Genomic DNA, 17,480 nt, shown 5'->3' on the forward strand with positions numbered 1-17,480 from the left:
GTGCGTGCCCTGCCCTCTGGGGCCTCGGCCCTTTCACCTGGGGTTTCCCCAATAGAATTGACCGGGGGGAGGAGGTAGAGGATGAGAATGGGGTGGGGGGGGAACACCAGAATTTAGCTCGCTGGCCTACATTCACTCCCTCAATTTTAAAATTCTCCATCCTCCTTATTAAATCTCTCCGCGACCTCCTCGCCCTTCCCTCCCTATCTCTGTAACTTCCTCCAGCCCCTACAACCTCCCTATCTCTGTAACCTCCTCCAGCCCCTACAGCCCTCCCTATCTCTGTAACCTCCTCCAGCCCCTACAACCCTCCCTATCTCTGTAACCTCCTCCAGTCCCCACAACCCTCCCTATCTCTGTAACCTCCGCCAGCCCCCACAACCCTCCCTATCTCTGTAACCTCCTCCAGCCCCTACAACCCTCCCTATCTCTGTAACCTCCTCCAGTCCCCACAACCCTCCCTATCTCTGTAACCTCCTCCAGTCCCCACAAGCCTCCCTATCTCTGTAACCTCCTCCAGCCCCTACAACCCTCCCTATCTCTGTAACCTCCTCCAGCCCCTACACCCCTTCCTATCTCTGTAACCTCCTCCAGTCCCCACAACCCTCCCTATCTCTGTAACCTCCTCCAGCCCCTACAACCCTCCCTATCTCTGTAACCTCCTCCAGCCCCCTACAACCCTCCCTATCTCTGTAAACTCCTCCAGCCCCTACAACCCTCCCTATCTCTGTAACCTCCTCTAGCCCCTACAACCCTCCCTATCTCTGTAATCTTCTCCAGCCCCTACAACCCTCCCTATCTTTGTAACCTCCTCCAGCCCCTACAACCCTCCCTATCTCCGTAATCTTCTCCAGCCCCTACAACCCTCCCTATCTTTGTAACCTCCTCTAGCCCCTACAACCCTCCCTATCTCTGTAATCTTCTCCAGCCCCTACAACCCTCCCTATCTCTGTAACCTCCTCCAGCCCCTACAACCCTCCCTATCGCTGTAACCTCCTCCAGCCCCTACAACCCTCCCTATCTCTGTGACCTCCTCCAGTCCCCACAACCCTCCAAGATCTCTGCACTCCTCTAATTCTGGCCTCTTGCGCATCCCCCCGATTTCCATCGCTCCACCATTGGCGACCGCGCCAGGGCCCCGAGCTCTGGAATTCCCTCCCTAAACCTCTCCACCTCTCTCTCTCTCTCCTCCTTTAAGACGCTCCTTAAAACCGACCTCTTTAACCCAGCTTTTGGTCACCTGTCCCTAATATCTCCTCGTGTGGCTCGGGGTCAGATTTTGTCTGGTTTACGCTCTTGTGAAGCACCTTGGGATGTTTTACTAAGTTAAAGGCGCTTTCTAAAGGAAAGTTGTTGGCCTGGTTGTTGTCACATCTTTTATTCCTTTATTCAATCTTGTATTGACATTTTTAATGGGAATTTCTTATGTAAACATGTCACGCTGTAATTCCACCCTCCCACCAGTGATGGCGCTGTAATAACTCAGTCTCCCAACCCCCAAGCTGCAAAAAACTCTACTTCACTGTTTCATACATTCTGGCATAAAGTGGGTCTCGCTCTCGCCTCCGAGTCCGAAGGTCCTGGTTTCGAACCCCCACTCCAGAGACTCGAGCCCCGTAATCCATTTCTAATCACTAAAAACTGTTGAGGTCGCTTTTCCTGTTGCTTTCAGCCGCCACCCGGGCATGGATTCATGAGGGAACGCGGCCACCATGGAGAACACTGCCACACATCGCATGCCGCCTGCCACATGCAACCCGAGGCGAGCAACATCACGGGAGAAATCCGCATCAGGGGACAGGTACTGGGAGGCAGGGCAGGGCCGGCCCGGCGGACTGGCCCTTTAAGATAGCAGAGGGGCGAAGCATTGACAAGGCAATATGGGAGGTGTAGGCGGCAGGGGCGGTGGGGGGTGGTGGGGGCAGTGTAGGCAGGGAATTTCAGTCCTGATGTCAAAAAGGGTTCTGTTGTGTATGTACCTTTAAGGGAATAACTGGTCTCAGACTGCAGTACCGGCAGTGACCACCCCTGTATAAAAGGCCCTAGCAGGCTTCTGTAGTTTCAGTTTCCAGGTTGTCTCCATTCAGTAAAGACTTGTTATAATCAACTCCTGCAGTCCGTGTCTTAATTATACACGGACATAATACTGGCGACGAGTAAGAAACGAACTTACCTGCAACTCGGCAGCACCTCAGACGACGTTATTGAAGGTCAAAGCCAGAAGAAAAATAAATAAATAAATAAATAATCCAAAGAAACTCGAGAAACGGGCGTCGACCGTGGGCAACCGCCCTCCAAATCATCGAATTGAAAAGTGCAGGTGAGACTGTCGAGAGCCAGGCTTGGTTCTCCAGTCTGTGGTTTCCCAGCTAATCGGGCTGGTGACAGGTAGTGCACTGATCCTTCCTGGGCTGCGGCGGGCTAGAGCTCGATCGGGTGGTTCTGCAACGGGGCTGGGCAGCGAGTCGGGAAACAAAGAGAGAGAGAGAGGGTGGAGCACACATGGCGCGGCCGGTGCTTCGAAGCCGGGCAGCGTTCGGACCTAAGAAGAGGGAGGGAAGTGTCCCAGAGGGTCCGCTCCACGACGGGAACGGTTCTTCAATTAACGGAGCAAATATTGAAGCGTGATAGAAAAATAAAAATACCGCGGAGAGCGGCGTTGGCAGCAGTGATCGGGGAGGCGCGAAGACCATAGGGCGTCGCCATTACAGGATAATAAAATAAATATAATCGCCAGCAACAGCGTTGGCAGCAGCGGCAGCGGTGGGAAAGCGCGGGAGGCGCCATCTTAACTCGGCGGGGAAGAAGGAAAAGCGCGGGAGGCGCCATTTTGATCCATCGGGGACGAAGGCAAAGCGCGGGAGGCGCCATCTTAGATTTTCAAGATGCCAAAGACTGGCGATATCACTGCCTTCGATAATGCAATAGAAGGCTGGACCACATATGTGGAAAGAGTCGAGGTATATTGCGAGGCAAACGAAATAGCCGATGAGAAAAATGCATCGGTACTGCTAAATTTAATGGGCGCAAGAATGTACGGCCTATTGCGGGACCTGATTACTCCAGCCAAACCGAAGGCGAAGAGTTTTAACGAAATTGTTGCTATCCTACAGGAACACCTAAATCCTACACCGCTGCTGATAGCAGAAAGATTTAAATTCCACAGGAGAACTCAGCATAAAGATGAGAGCAATGCTGAGTACCTTACGGAACTACGCAAGCTATCAAAGCACTGCCAGTTCGGAGCAGGACTGGCAGATACCTTACGGGACAAATTTGTCTGTGGACTCCTGAGTGAAGGAACCCAGAAGAGTTTACTCTCAGAGAAAGAGCTGACGCTAGATAAGGCTTTCAGCGTGGCAGTATCGTACGAAGCAGCAGCAAGGGGAGCTGCGGAAATACAACAAAAGCCACAGGAATACGGCACCCAAGAAATGACACGGGGATTTGCAAAATGTTATCGCTGCGGCAGAACAAACCATGACCAGAAGGACTGCTGGTCCAAGGACAAAATATGCAGGCAATGCGGAAAGATGGGACACATTGCACGAGTTTGCAGGTCTGGGAAGAAGACCAATGACAACAAAAAGGCTACTAAGGAACCGTACAGGAAAGTACAAAAGATGACGGACAGTAGTTCCGAAGACCAGATGAGCGATAGTGAATCCGGGAACAAGAGACTAAGCTGTCTCAAACTTCACAACGTAATCGCAAAAGAGGATCACCGAACCGTTTGGGTCACCCTCACGATAGTAGGGTCCCAAGTCAAAATGGAATTGGATACAGGATCAGCTCTAACTGTCATGAATCGATGAGACTACGAGCGGCTATTCTCACACATACCCTTGAGAGAGACATCCATTGTCTTGAGGACGTATACGGGGCAAAAAGTATACCCCAGAGGAAAAATAAGGGTGCCTGTCGAATACAACGGCAAGAAAATACGGAAATTGTATCTCTACATTCTGCAAGATGGTGGACCACCGTTATTGGGACGTGAATGGATCAGAAAGATAAGTTTAGACTGGCACTCCATTCAGGCACTGACGGTGGCTGGTAAAAAGGATGACGACGTCACTCCTGGACGATTGTCAACAATCTTAGCTGACGCCAAAGAGGTATTTCAACAAGAACTGGGCACTCTTAAAGGCGTAACCGCCTCGATAAAAATAGAGGAGAATGCAAGTCCCAAGTTTTTCAAAGCAAGACCGGTACCACATGCAATTCGCCCAGCCGTCGAGGCAGAGCTGGAGAATCTGGAGAATGCAGGCGTGTTATCTAAGGTAGACTGGAGCGAGTGGGCGACACCCATCATTCCTGTCATGAAGAAAACGTTAAACAATAAGTCTGAGGAGCCAAGGAAGGTTCGCATCTGTGGGGACTTGAAGGTGACGGTGAACCCAGTCCTTCACACAGTACAATATTCTCTTCCAAGGATAGAAGATATCTTCGCCTCACTATCTGGAGGGAAGCGTTTTGCAAAAATTGACCTAGCACAAGCATATTTGCAGATGGAGGTTGAAGAATCCTCTAGGAAGTATCTCACGATAAACACTCACAAAGGTCTTTACCAGTATAATCGACTGGTATTCGGAGTAGCATCAGCTCCGGCGATATGGCAAAGAGCGATGGAACAAGTCCTGCAAGGGATTCCGGGGACTCAGTGTTACTTGGATGACATCCTAGTGACAGGTGAAGATACATAGATACATAGATACATAGAAGATAGGAGCAGGAGTAGGCCATTCGGCCCTTCGTGCCTGCTCCGCCATTCGATGAGATCATGGCTGATCCTTTAATTCAGTATCCCGTCCCCGCCTTCTCTCCGTAACCCTTAACCCCTTTTGCCCGTAGAAATATATCTAATTCCCTCTTAAATATATTTAATGAGCTGGCGTACACTGCCCTCTGTGGCAATGAGTTCCACAGGTTCACCACTCTCTGAGTGAAGAAATTCCCCCTCATCTCTGTCCTAAATGGTTTAGCCCTTATCCTTAAATTATGTCCTCTAGTTCTGTTCTCACCCGCCAAGGGAAACATTCCTTCTGCATCCAGTCTGTCTAGACCTGTCAGAATTTTATACACTTCTATGAGGTCCCCTCTCAATCTTCTAAACTCCAGTGTGTACATCCCTAAACTACATAGTCTCTCCTCATAGGTCATTCCCGCCATTCCTGGTATCAGCCTGGTGAATCGCCGCTGCACCCCCTCCATGGCAAGAACATCCTTCCTCAGATGAGGCGACCAAAACTGTACACAGTACTCGAGGTGTGGTCTCACCAGTGCCCTGTACAGCTGCAGCAAGGTATCCCTGTTCCTGTATTCTAACCCTTTTGCTATGAAGGCCAGCATACCGTTTGCCTTCTTGACCGCCTGTTGCACCTGCATGCTCGCCTTCAGTGACTGGTGTACAAGAACACCCAGGTCTCTCTGTACTTCCCCCTCTCCCAATCTATTGCCATTTAAATAATAATTTGCCCTCCCGTTCCTGCACCCAAGGTGGATAACTTCGCACTTGTCCACATTATAGTGCATCTGCCATTTATCCGCCCAATCGCCCAGTCTGTCCAAATCGCTCTGGAGCTTCCTGGTCTCTTCCTCTGAGCCCACCCCCCCTCCTAGTTTAGTGTCGTCTGCAAATTTGGAAATGCTGCATCCGACTCCCTGATCCAGGTCATTAATGTAAATTGTGAACAGCTGGGGGCCCAGGACAGATCCCTGTGGTACCCCACTTGTTACTGCCTGCCATTCAGAAAATGAGCCGTTTATTCCAACTCTCTGTTTTCTATCTGACAGCCAGTTCCCTATCCACGCCAAAACTTTCCCCTTTATCCCATGAGCCTCAATTTTCCATGCTAATCTTTTATGTGGGACCTTATCGAAGGCCTTTTGGAAGTCCAGGTACACCACATCTACTGGCTCTCCCCCATCTATTCTACCAGTTACTCCCTCAAAAAATTCCAATAGATTAGTCAAGCACGATTTACCCTTTGTAAATCCATGTTGACTCTGTCCTATCCTGTCCCCATTTGCTAAGTGCTCCGCTATTTCATCCTTAATGATGGACTCCAGCATTTTGCCCACAACTGATGTAAGGCTTACAGGTCTGTAATTACCTGCTTTTTCCCTACCCCCCTTTTTGAATAGTGGGGTAACGTTAGCTACCCTCCAATCCATCGGCACTGTTCCCGAGTCTAATGAATTCTGAAAAATCATCCTTAGTGCATCCGCTATCTCTAGGGCCACCTCCTTCAGTACCCTAGGATGCATGTTATCAGGCCCTGGGGATTTGTCCACCTTCAATCCCTTTAGCTTCCTTAACACCATATCCTTAGAGATATTGATTTGCGTCAGTTCCTCCTTTGCCAATGTCCCTATTTTTCCCGATATCCCAGGGAGGTTTTTTGTGTCTTCCTTCGTAAAGACTGACCCAAAGTATGCATTTAGTTGATCTGCCATTTCCTTATTTCCCATTATATATTCCCCCGTATCTGACTGCAATGGACCAACTTTGGTTTTCACCAGTCTTTTCCTTTTGATATATTTATAAAAGCTTTTGGAGTTAGTTTTTATATTTTCCGCCAGCTTGTTTTCGTAAGCTATTTTGCCCCTCTTGATCATGCCCTTTGCCCTCCTTTGCTCTATCTTAAACTGTTCCCAATCTTCCGCTCTGGCGCTTTTTTTGGCTATTTTATACGCCCTATCTTTGGATTTTATGCTGTCTCTAATTTCCCCTGTTATCCACGGTTGAGTCACCTTTTTAGATTTCCTTTTATGCCAGATTGGTATAAACAATTTTTGCAATTTTGTCATTCAATTTTTGCAATTTTGTCATTTTGTCAAAGATGACAGTGAACACCTTGCCAACCTAGAGCAGGTGCTCACTAGACTACGTGAACATGGGCTACGAGCCAATCGCCCTAAGTGCGAGTTTTTTAAGAAACAGATATCGTATTGTGGCCACGTGATTGATGAAGAGGGGTTGCATAAGTCCCCTGACAAAATTGAAGCGGTAGTTAAGGCTCCAGTGCCTGAAAATGTGTCGCAACTGAGGTCATTCCTCGGATTGGTGAATTACTACCATAAGTTTTTGCCGAATTTGTCCACAATTCTGCATCCACTGAACGCCCTACTACGTACGGGAGTAGCATGGAAATGGAGCGATGAATGTAAGCGGGCCTTTCAGAAGAGTAAGGACCTAATCACTTCAAGAGAAGTATTGGCTCACTACAACCCATCACTACCGATAAGACTGGCGTGTGATGCGTCTCCCTACGGTATTGGGGCGGTACTGTCACATAAATTCCTTGATGGTTCAGAGAGGCCGATAGCTTTTGCGTCACGCTCGTTAACTTCAGCCGAGCGTAACTACGCCCAGATTGACAGAGAGGCCCTCAGCCTGGTGTGGGGGGTGAAGAAGTTCAATCACTACCTGCACGGTCAGAAATTTACTCTACTAACTGATCATCAACCTCTCGTCTCCATTTTCAACCCTCAGAAGGGCGTACCGATAATGACGGCACAACGGCTACAGAGGTGGTCCCTGTTCCTAGGGGCACACCAATATGACATCGAGTACAAAGGAACTAAACAGCATGGGAATGCTGATGGATTGTCACGCCTACCATTGCCGACGGTGGAAGAGGAACTGGCAGTGGATCCAGTGGAGTTATTCCACTTGACTATAGTCGAATGTCTCCCTGTGACAAATGCAAACATAGAAAAGGAAACACGAAATGACCCGACACTCTCCTGGGTCTATGATTTAACGGTGAAGGGATGGCCAGCACATGGCAAACCACTGCTGCCAGCATTCTCGCCGAGAAGAGAACAGCTGTCAGTGTGCAGAGGAACCTTGATGTGTGGATCCAGAGTAGTAATTCCACCCAAATTGAAGGATAGAGTGCTCAATGAGCTTCATGAGGGTTATCTGAGAGGGGTAAAAATGAAGAACTTAGCCAGAGCGTTTGTGTGGTGGCCGGGAATCGATAGAGAAATCGAAGAGATGACCAAGAGCTGTACTGGATGCCAGAAGGTCCAAAACGCCCCACCACAAGCCCCTCTACATCTATGGGAGTGGCCCTCATCTCCATGGCAAAGGGTGCACATTGATTTTGCTGGTCCCTTTATGGACTCGATGTTTTTAATTGCGGTGGATGCACATTCAAAGTGGCCAGAGGTAATAAAAATGTCCTCAACCACCACAGAAAAAACTATCACAGTCTTACGAACCATATTCGCCAGGAATGGGCTGCCTGAACAGATTTGCTCTGACAATGGACCACAGTTTGTGTCTGAAGAGTTCCAGAGGTTCTTAAAGAACAATGGTGTTAAGCATTACACATCCGCCCCATATCATCCAGCCACTAATGGATTAGCCGAGAGGTTTGTTCAAACATTCAAGAAGGCTATCAAGGCAATGTGTAATGAAGATATACCCTTACAACACAAGGTGGATAACTTCTTGTTTGCCTACCGGAATGCGACACATGCGGTTACCAACCAAACCAGCCATGATGTTCTTCAATCGAAGACTACGATGCCGCTTGGATTTGGTTAAGCCAAACGTCAGAAGAGATGTGGAGAACAGGCAGTTGCAGAATATGAATGAAAGGCCGACCAGGAGTTTTAAGATAGGTCAACCAGTTTTGGCCCGGGACTACCGCACAGAGAAATGGCAGCCAGGAACGATCTGTACACGGCAAGGACCTCTAATGTATACCGTGGACGTTGGAGAGAGCATTGTAAGATGCCATGCTGACCAGATTCTAGAGTCACTGGAAAACGTCAACTCCACACCACGATCTGATACACCTGGCGATGAAACCGAAGTACCAATTGCATCTACCGCAGAATCGGTGATATTGGAAGCAGACGAACCAAACAACGACATTGATCCCGACTCAACCTTGCCAGAAGAACCTGATATCCCAAAGAGGCGTTATCCAGACAGAATCAGGAAGCCTCCTCAAAGACTGAACTCATAATTGCTTAACTTCAACCAATGTATCTAGCAACCGTAATTGTAATTGTAATTAGTTATTATTTAGTTGTTAAATGAATGTTATGTACTGTTTATCTAAAAGGGGAGGAATTGTTGTGTATGTACCTTTAAGGGAATAACTGGTCTCAGACTGCAGTACCGGCAGTGACCACCCCTGTATAAAAGGCCCTAGCAGGCTTCTGTCGTTTCAGTTTCCAGGGTGTCTACATTCAGTAAAGACTTGTTATAATCAACTCCTGCAGTCCGTGTCTCAATTATACACAGACATAATAGGTTCTTAAAGACATTTCAAAACTTCCGAGGGATTCTCAGATAGTGGCATCCAGGGAATGGGTTAACTATCGACCTTTCACCTCTAGGAGCCGCAAGGAGGATAAAGTATCGAGTTAAAGTGTGTTTCCGTCTCAGCGCAAAATTGGCGGTCTCTCTCATGAAGGGGTGAGAAAAGGGAACATATTAGACTGGTTCAGTAGGGGACAGTGTAGAGGGAGCTTTACTCTGTATCTAACCCGTGCTGTACCTGCCCTGGGAGTGTTTGATGGGACAGTGTAGAGGGAGCTTTACTCTGTATCTAACCCGTGCTGTACCTGCCCTGGGAGTGTTTGATGGGACAGTGTAGAGGGAGCTTTACTCTGTATCTAACCCGTGCTGTACCTGCCCTGGGAGTGTTTGATGGGGACAGTGTAGAGGGAGCTTTACTCTGTATCTAGCCCGTGCTGTACCTGCCCTGGGAGTGTTTGATGGGGACAGTGTAGAGGGAGCTTTACTCTGTATCTAACCCGTGCTGTACCTGCCCTGGGAGTGTTTGATGGGACAGTGTAGAAGAAGCTTTCGAGGCACACCTTCATTCTCTTGTTAATAAAATTGATGCGCTATCAATTACTCAAAAGACTGAGGTTAAGCGAGTAACTAACAGGCTTTTATTAACAAGAGAATGAAGGTGTGCCTCGAGTGGTCGACCAGTCCAGAATACAGAGGGACTGTGGAGCAGTCACCTTTATACCTGGACTCGTGGGAGGAGTCAGCCGAGGCATGTACAGACATGTACACAGTGGAATACAAACACCCAAACAGGCAGGTATAACAGTGGTTTACCACATTCTGTATCTAACCCCGTGCTGTACCTGCCCTGGGAGTGTTTGATGGGGTAGTGTAGAGGGAGCTTTACTCTGTATCTAACCCGTGCTGTACCTGCCCTGGGAGTGTTTGATGGGACAGTGTAGAGGGAGCTTTACTCTGTATCTAACCCCGTGCTGTAGCTGCCCTGGGAGTGTTTGATGGGACAGTGTAGAGGGAGCTTTACTCTGTATCTAACCCGTGCTGTACCTGCCCTGGGAGTGTTTGATGGGACAGTGTAGAGGGAGCTTTACTCTGTATCTAACCCGTGCTGTACCTGCCCTGGGAGTGTTTGATGGGACAGTGTAGAGGGAGCTTTACTCTGTATCTAACCCGTGCTGTACCTGCCCTGGGAGTGTTTGATGCAGACAGTGTAGAGGGAGCTTTAGTCTGTATCTAACCCCGTGCTGTACCTGCCCTGGGAGTGTTTGATGGGGACAGTGTAGAGGGAGCTTTACTGTGTATCTAACTCGTGCTGTACCTGCCCTGGGAGTGTTGGATGGCGGGGGGCATTAATCACGAACAGTATTATTTAAATCCCGAATCCTGTGTTGCAGAGAGGCAACGGGACTGAGATTGTACTGGATCTTCAAGGATTTCCCAGCAGCGGAAAAGCGCACGGAATCCATATCCATGAGTTTGGAGACTTAAGTGGAGGGTGCGAGACGCTGGGCGGTCACTTTAACCCGCACAACATGCAACATGGCAGGTACGGAATTGGGGTGGTGCGATGGGGCGGGAAGGGGGTCTCGCCTGGAGACTGACCACGGGAGAGGGGGATTGCGCTGGAGTCCCCCAGGAATGAAAAGAACCCCCGGACACAGCTGAGAGCACGAAGCCAGGAGGAAAAAATCAGAAGGCGGGGAGGGAGTTAGATAGAAAAATATTCTTGCCTTTTCTTTCGAGCACTTTCGTTTATAGGACTGCGTGGGGCAGAAGGAGGCCTTTCGGCTCATCGTGCCTCTGCCGGCGCTTTGGAAGAGCCGTCCGATTAGTCCCACTCCCTCCTTGCTCTTCCTTCTTCCTCCCACCGCCCCGCCGATTTTTATCCCACTTCAAGTATCCATAGTAAGTGGTCCCTAGGGGCATACGACCGGGAGTAGGCCTGTTCAACCAGAGTGCGGCCTGTCAGCCATGGCTTGGGGCGTCGTGCTCTCATGAGCTCTGGCTCAGAAGGTTGTGGGTATTTCTTAGGATTTGAACCCACTCCCGCCGCCCTTTCAGGCAGCGCGGTCCCGATCACAACAACTCGCTGCATTCTAAACATTCTCCTCATCTCCCCCTCTGGTTCTTTTGCCAATTACATAGAAACATAGAAGATAGGAGCAGGAGTCGGCCATTCGGCCCCTCGAGCCTGCTCCGCCATTTAATGAGATCATGGCTGATCATCCGAATTCAGTACCCTGTCCCTGCCTTCTCCCCATATCCCTTGATCCCCTTAGCCTTAAGAAATATATCTAACTCCTTCTTGAATATATTTAATGAATTGGCTTCAACCGCCTTCTGTGGTAGAGAATTCCACAGGTTCACCACTCTCTGGGTGAAGAAATTCCTCCTCATCTCTGTCCTAAATGGCTTACCCCTTATCCTTAGACTGTGACCCCTGGTTCTGGACTCCCCGACCATCGGGAACATCCTTCCTGCATCTAGTCTGTCTAGTCCTGTCAGAATTTTATAACTTTCAATGAGATCCCCTCTCATTCTTCTAAACTCCAGCAAGTATAAGCCCAATCGACGCAATCTCTCCTCATACGTCATTCCTGCCATCCCAGGTATCAGTCTGGTGAACCTTCGCGGAACTCCCTCCATGGCAAGAACATCCTTCCTCAGATAAGGCGACCAAAACTGCACACAATACTCAAGGTGTGGTCTCACCAAGGTCCTGTACAACTGCAGCAAGACATCCTTGCTCCTGTACTCGAACCCTCTCGCTATGAAGGCCAACCTACCATTTGCCTTCTTAACCGCCTGCTGCGCCTGCATGCTTACCTTCAGCGACTGGTGCACAAGGACACCCAGGTCTTGTTGCACTTCCCCTTCTCCCAATCTATTGCCGTCAGATAATAATCTGCCTTCCTGTTTTTGCCACCAAAGTGGATAACCTCGCATTTATCCACATTATACTGCATCTGCCATGCATCTGTCCAATCGCCCAACCTGTCCAAATCATACTGGAGTTTCTCGGCATCCTCTTCACAGCACACACGCCCACCCAGCTTTGTGTCGTCTGCAAACTTGGAGATAGTAGTTCCCTCATTACCTCACATAATGATTATTATTATTAGTTGTAAGAATATTGGAGGTGGCAAGGGCGGGGGGTGGGGAAGGGCTATTCGACCGGGTGAGGTGTTTGGAGGGGAGATACGCCCGACCCTGGCGGTGAGGATCAGGGGAGTGGTGGGGGGTCAGACGCTGCGGAAGAACCTAGTTGACTGAGATACGCTGGGTTTTTCCAGAGGATTCCCGAATGTCCTTCCATCTTGTTTTTTTTAATTTGTTTCCCCGCAGTCACGCCGGGGATCTGGGGAACTTTCATCCCAATGCGGGTGGCGACCTGTGGCAGATGCTGGCCCCCGTGCGGCTGATCCTCCACGGGCCCCATTCGATCGTCGGGCGCTCCATCGTGGTAAGTGGCCCTTACGGGCATAGGGCCAGGAGTAGGCCCGTCAGGCCTGCTGCGCCGTTCAAACCGGATCGCGGCCTGTCAGCCGTGGCTTGGTGCCTCGCACTCTGACCTCGGAGTCAGAAGGTCATGGGTTCGAGACCTCCGACAGTGCAGTACTGCCCCTCCAACAGTGCGGCTCTCCCTCAGTACTGCCCCTCCGACAGTGCGGCGCTCCCTCAGTACTGCCCCACCGACAGTGCGGCGCTCCCTCAGTACCGCCCCTCCGACAGTGCGGCGCTCCCTCAGTACCGCCCCTCCAACAGTGCGGCGCTCCCTCAGTACCGCCCCGCTGACAGTGCGGCGCTCCCTCAGTACCGCCCCGCCGACAGTGCGGCGCTCCCTCAGTACCGCCCCTCCGACAATGAGGCGCTCCCTCAGTACCGCCCCTCCGACAGTGCGGCGCTCCCTCAGTACTGCCCCTCCGACAGTGCGGCGCGCCCTCAGTACTGCCCCTCTGACAGTGCGGCGCACCCTCAGTACCGCCCCTCCGACAGTGCGGCGCTCCCTCAGTACCGCCCCTCCGACAGTGCGGCCCTCCCTCAGTACCGCCCCTCCGACAATGAGGCGCTCCCTCAGTACCGCCCCTCCGACAGTGCGGCGCACCCTCAGTACTGCCCCCCCAACAGTGCGGCGCTCCCTCAGTACCGCCCCTCCGACAATGAGGCGCTCCCTCAGTACCGCCCCTCCGACAGTGCGGCGCTCCCTCAGTACTGCCCCTCCGACAGTGCGGCGCTCCCTCAGTACTGCCCCTCCGACAGTGCGGCGCACCCTCAGTACTGCCCCTCCGACAGTGCGGCGCTCCCTCAGTACTGGCACCGGGGGAGTGTCGGGCCTGGATTATGGGGCTCGAGTCTCTGGAGTGGGGGCTCGAAACCAGGACCTTCTGACTTGGAGGCGAGAGCAGGCCCCACTGTATGCCGGAATTTATGAAACAGTGAAGTAGAGTTTTTTGCAGCTTGGGAGCTATGAGACTGAGGTATTACAGCGCCATCACTGGTGAGAGGGTGGAATTACAGTGTGACATGTTTACATAAGAAATTCCCATTAAAAATGTCAATACAAGAATTAATAAGGGAATAAAAGATGTGACAACAAGAAAACCAACAACTTGCATTTATATAGCGCCTTTAACTTAGTAAAACATCCCAAGGCGCTTCACAGGAGCGGAAATCAGACAAAATTTGACCCCGAGCCACATAAGGAGATATTAGGACAGGTGACCGAAAGCTTGGTCAAAGAGGTCGGTTTTAAGGAGCGTCTTAAAGGAGGAGAGAGAGAGGCGGAGAGGTTTAGGGAGGGAATTCCAGAGCTCGGGGGCCCAGGCGGCTGAAGGCACGGCCGCCAATGGCGGAGCGATGGAAATCGGGGGGATGCGCGAGAGGCCGGAATTGGAGGAGCGCAGAGATCTCGGAGGGTTGTAGGGGCTGGGGGAGGTTACAGAGATAGGGAGAGGGGGCGAGGACCATGGAGGGATTTGAACAGGTGGATGAGTGTTTTAAATCGGAGGCGTTGGGGGACCGGGAGCTGATGTAGGTCAGCGAGCACGCTGGGGGGGTGATGGGTGAACGGGACTCGGTGCGAGTTAGGACACGGGGCAGCGAGTCACGTTTGGTAATACAATCTGTTATCAATCTCATCATCATGAAGAAACGACTCATGAAATAACACTGGGCAGCCAGCTGGTGGCGCCGTCCAAGGAGTATAAATACTCGGGCGTGGGCTCAGCTTGCCCAGGGACATTTTGTAAGACAGGAACTAGTGAAGTACAACTAGACCTCCATGTTTTGAAACAAGTTGATTAAAGCCTTGCTTTGTACTCGAACCAAGTGAGTAGTGAGTTTTATTACGTCACAATCCATGTGTTTTTTTTTTTCCCCTCTCTCTCTCTCTCTCTCTCTCTCTCAACACGTAGATTCACGAGAACGAGGACGACCTGGGTCACCATGGCGACCCCGGGAGCCACGTGCACGGGAATGCGGGACGGCGCCTGGCGTGCTGCGTGATCGGAGTCTCCAGCGGACGGGGCTGGCCGCAGGGCGTGCCTTCCCCCCCGGGGGGCGACCGGAACTGCGGGCGACAGAACAACCCGGGAAGGCCTCCGAGTCACGAGATGCATTGACCTAGGCAGCGCAGAGCTCGGCGGGGGGGAGGGAAGGGGAGGGGCCGTAGGCGGGGGACTCAGTGGCATTGCTCTTCGAGCGAACAAGTTTTTGGGTGCTGGCAATCAGTTCGAAGGGGGGAAATATCGGAGAGACACAACAAGCGGAAGAGGCCCAATTGGCATTTCCCGCGAGGGGGTTGGGTGTAGGGTGGTCACTGATAGCGTCCCGTAGAGCGCGCCCCAATTCTCACAGGACCGCAATGCATGATGGGAGCTGCGCCAAAGATCTGGCCTTCCCATTGGCTGAGAAATGAAAAGGTGGCCGTTATATCAGGAAGGGGAGCGGGGCGGGCGTCAATTGGAAGGGAGCGCATTGACTCGGGTCGACCTTTGACACGTTCGACCAGGCCAGTGCGTTCCCACGACGCAAAGGCCCCTTGGGCCGCGCAACAGGTTGAAGGAATGCCTCCTCCTCCATCGGATTCCAGCTCGTCCCACGATGTTGGACACTCACCACTGAAGTTAACAGAAGTTGTCCGCACCTCCCAGACTCTCAGTCTCATCGAGATTCACCAGCGGAGGCGACGGGCACCTCCTGTTTCCATGGCGACCCACAGGCCTATGCAAGCCACCACCCGCCTCTGCCTCTGTTTTCCAGTCCACTGTCTCAGCAAATCATGTGATTAAAATAAATAAAGGACAATTAACGATATCCTCGATGGTTTTATTGACTCTCACTGATGGGAACAGTGCAGTTTTACTCTGTATCTAACCCGTGCTGTACCTGCCCTGGGAGTGTTTGATGGGGACAGTGTAGAGGGAGCTTTACTCTGTATCTAACCCGTGCTGTACCTGCCCTGGGAGTGTTTGATGAGACAGTGTAGAGGGAGCTTTACTCTGTATCTAACCCATGCTGTACCTGCCCTGGGAGTGTTTGATGGGGACAGTGTAGAGGGAGCTTTACTCTGTATCTAACCCGTGCTGTACCTGCCCTGGGAGTGTTTGATGGGACAGTGTAGAGGGAGCTTTACTCTGTATCTAACCCCGTGCTGTACCTGCCCTGGGAGTGTTTGATGGGGACAGTGTAGAGGGAGCTTTACTCTGTATCTAACCCGAGCTGTACCTGCCCTGGGAGTGTTTGATGGGTTAGTGTAGAGGGAGCTTTACTCTGTATCTAACCCGTGCTGTACCTGCCCTGGGCGTGTTTGATGGGACAGTGTAGAGGGAGCTTTACTCTGTATCTAACCCGTGCTGTACCTGCCCTGGGAGTGTTTGATGGGACAGTGTAGAGGGAGCTTTACTCTGTATCTAACCCGTGCTGTACCTGCCCTGGGAGTGTTTGATGGGGAGAGTGTAGAGGGAGCTTTACTCTGTATCTAACCCGTGCTGTACCTGCCCTGGGAGTGTTTGATGGGGACAGTGTAGAGGGAGCTTTACTCTGTATCTAACCCGTGCTGTACCTGCCCTGGGAGTGTTTGATGGGTTAGTGTAGAGGGAGCTTTACTCTGTATCTAACCCGTGCTGTACCTGCCCTGGGAGTGTTTGATGGGTTAGTGTAGAGGGAGCTTTACTCTGCATCTAACCCGTGCTGTACCTGCCCTGGGAGTGTTTGATGGGTTAGTGTAGAGGGAGCTTTACTCTGTATCTAACCCGTGCTGTACCTGCCCTGGGAGTGTTTGATGGGACAGTGTAGAGGGAGCTTTACTCTGTATCTAACCCGCACTGTACCTGCCCTGGGAGTGTTTGATGGGACAGTGTAGAGGGAGCTTTACTCTGTATCTAACCCGTGCTGTACCTGCCCTGGGAGTGTTTGATGGGTTAGTGTAGAGGGAGCTTTACTCTGTATCTAACCCGTGCTGTACCTGCCCTGGGAATGTTTGATGGGACAGTGTAGAGGGAGCTTTACTCTGTATCTAATCCCGTGCTGTACCTGCCCTGGGAGTGTTTGATGGGGACAGTGTAGAGGGAGCTTTACTCTGTATCTAACCCGTGCTGTACCTGCCCTGGGAGTGTTTGATGGGTTAGTGTAGAGGGAGCTTTACTCTGCATCTAACCCGTGCTGTACCTGCCCTGGGAGTGTTTGATGGGTTAGTGTAGAGGGAGCTTTACTCTGTATCTAACCCGTGCTGTACCTGCCCTGGGAGTGTTTGATGGGACAGTGTAGAGGGAGCTTTACTCTGTATCTAACCCGCGCTGTACCTGCCCTGGGAGTGTTTGATGGGACAGTGTAGAGGGAGCTTTACTCTGTATCTAACCCGTGCTGTACCTGCCCTGGGAGTGTTTGATGGGACAGTGTAGAGGGAGCTTTACTCTGTATCTAACCCGTGCTGCACCTGCCCTGGGAGTGTTTGATGGGGACAGTGTAGAGGGAGCTTTACTCTGTATCTCACCCGTGCTGCACCTGCCCTGGGAGTGTTTGATGGGGACAGTGTAGAGGGAGCTTTACTCTGTATCTAACCCGTGCTGTACCTGTCCTCGGAGTGTTTGATGGGACAGTGTAGAGGGAGCTTTACTCTGTATCTAACCCATGCTGTACCTGCCCTGGGAGTGTTTGATGGGGACAGTGTAGAGGGAGCTTTACTCTGTATCTAACC

General features: G+C 51.2%; 1 protein-coding gene across 1 annotated transcript; it reads left to right on the forward strand.

Annotated features, from left to right (window-relative positions):
• The first annotated feature begins 1,644 nt into the window (after window positions 1-1,644).
• On the forward strand, window positions 1,645-15,598 carry LOC147086792 (uncharacterized). Its single transcript, XM_085978973.1, has 4 exons — window positions 1,645-1,801; window positions 10,678-10,829; window positions 12,629-12,746; window positions 14,698-15,598. The coding sequence occupies exons 1-4, from the start codon at window positions 1,694-1,696 to the stop codon at window positions 14,902-14,904; spliced, it is 585 nt and encodes a 194-aa protein (XP_085835099.1). The 5' UTR covers window positions 1,645-1,693; the 3' UTR covers window positions 14,905-15,598.
• Window positions 15,599-17,480: the final 1,882 nt, after the last annotated feature.

This window comes from Somniosus microcephalus, unplaced genomic scaffold (genome assembly GCF_052327205.1).
Source record: "Somniosus microcephalus isolate GS21.2 unplaced genomic scaffold, FLI_Smic_1.0 unresolved_chr7, whole genome shotgun sequence".
NCBI classification, from domain to species: domain Eukaryota; kingdom Metazoa; phylum Chordata; class Chondrichthyes; order Squaliformes; family Somniosidae; genus Somniosus; species Somniosus microcephalus.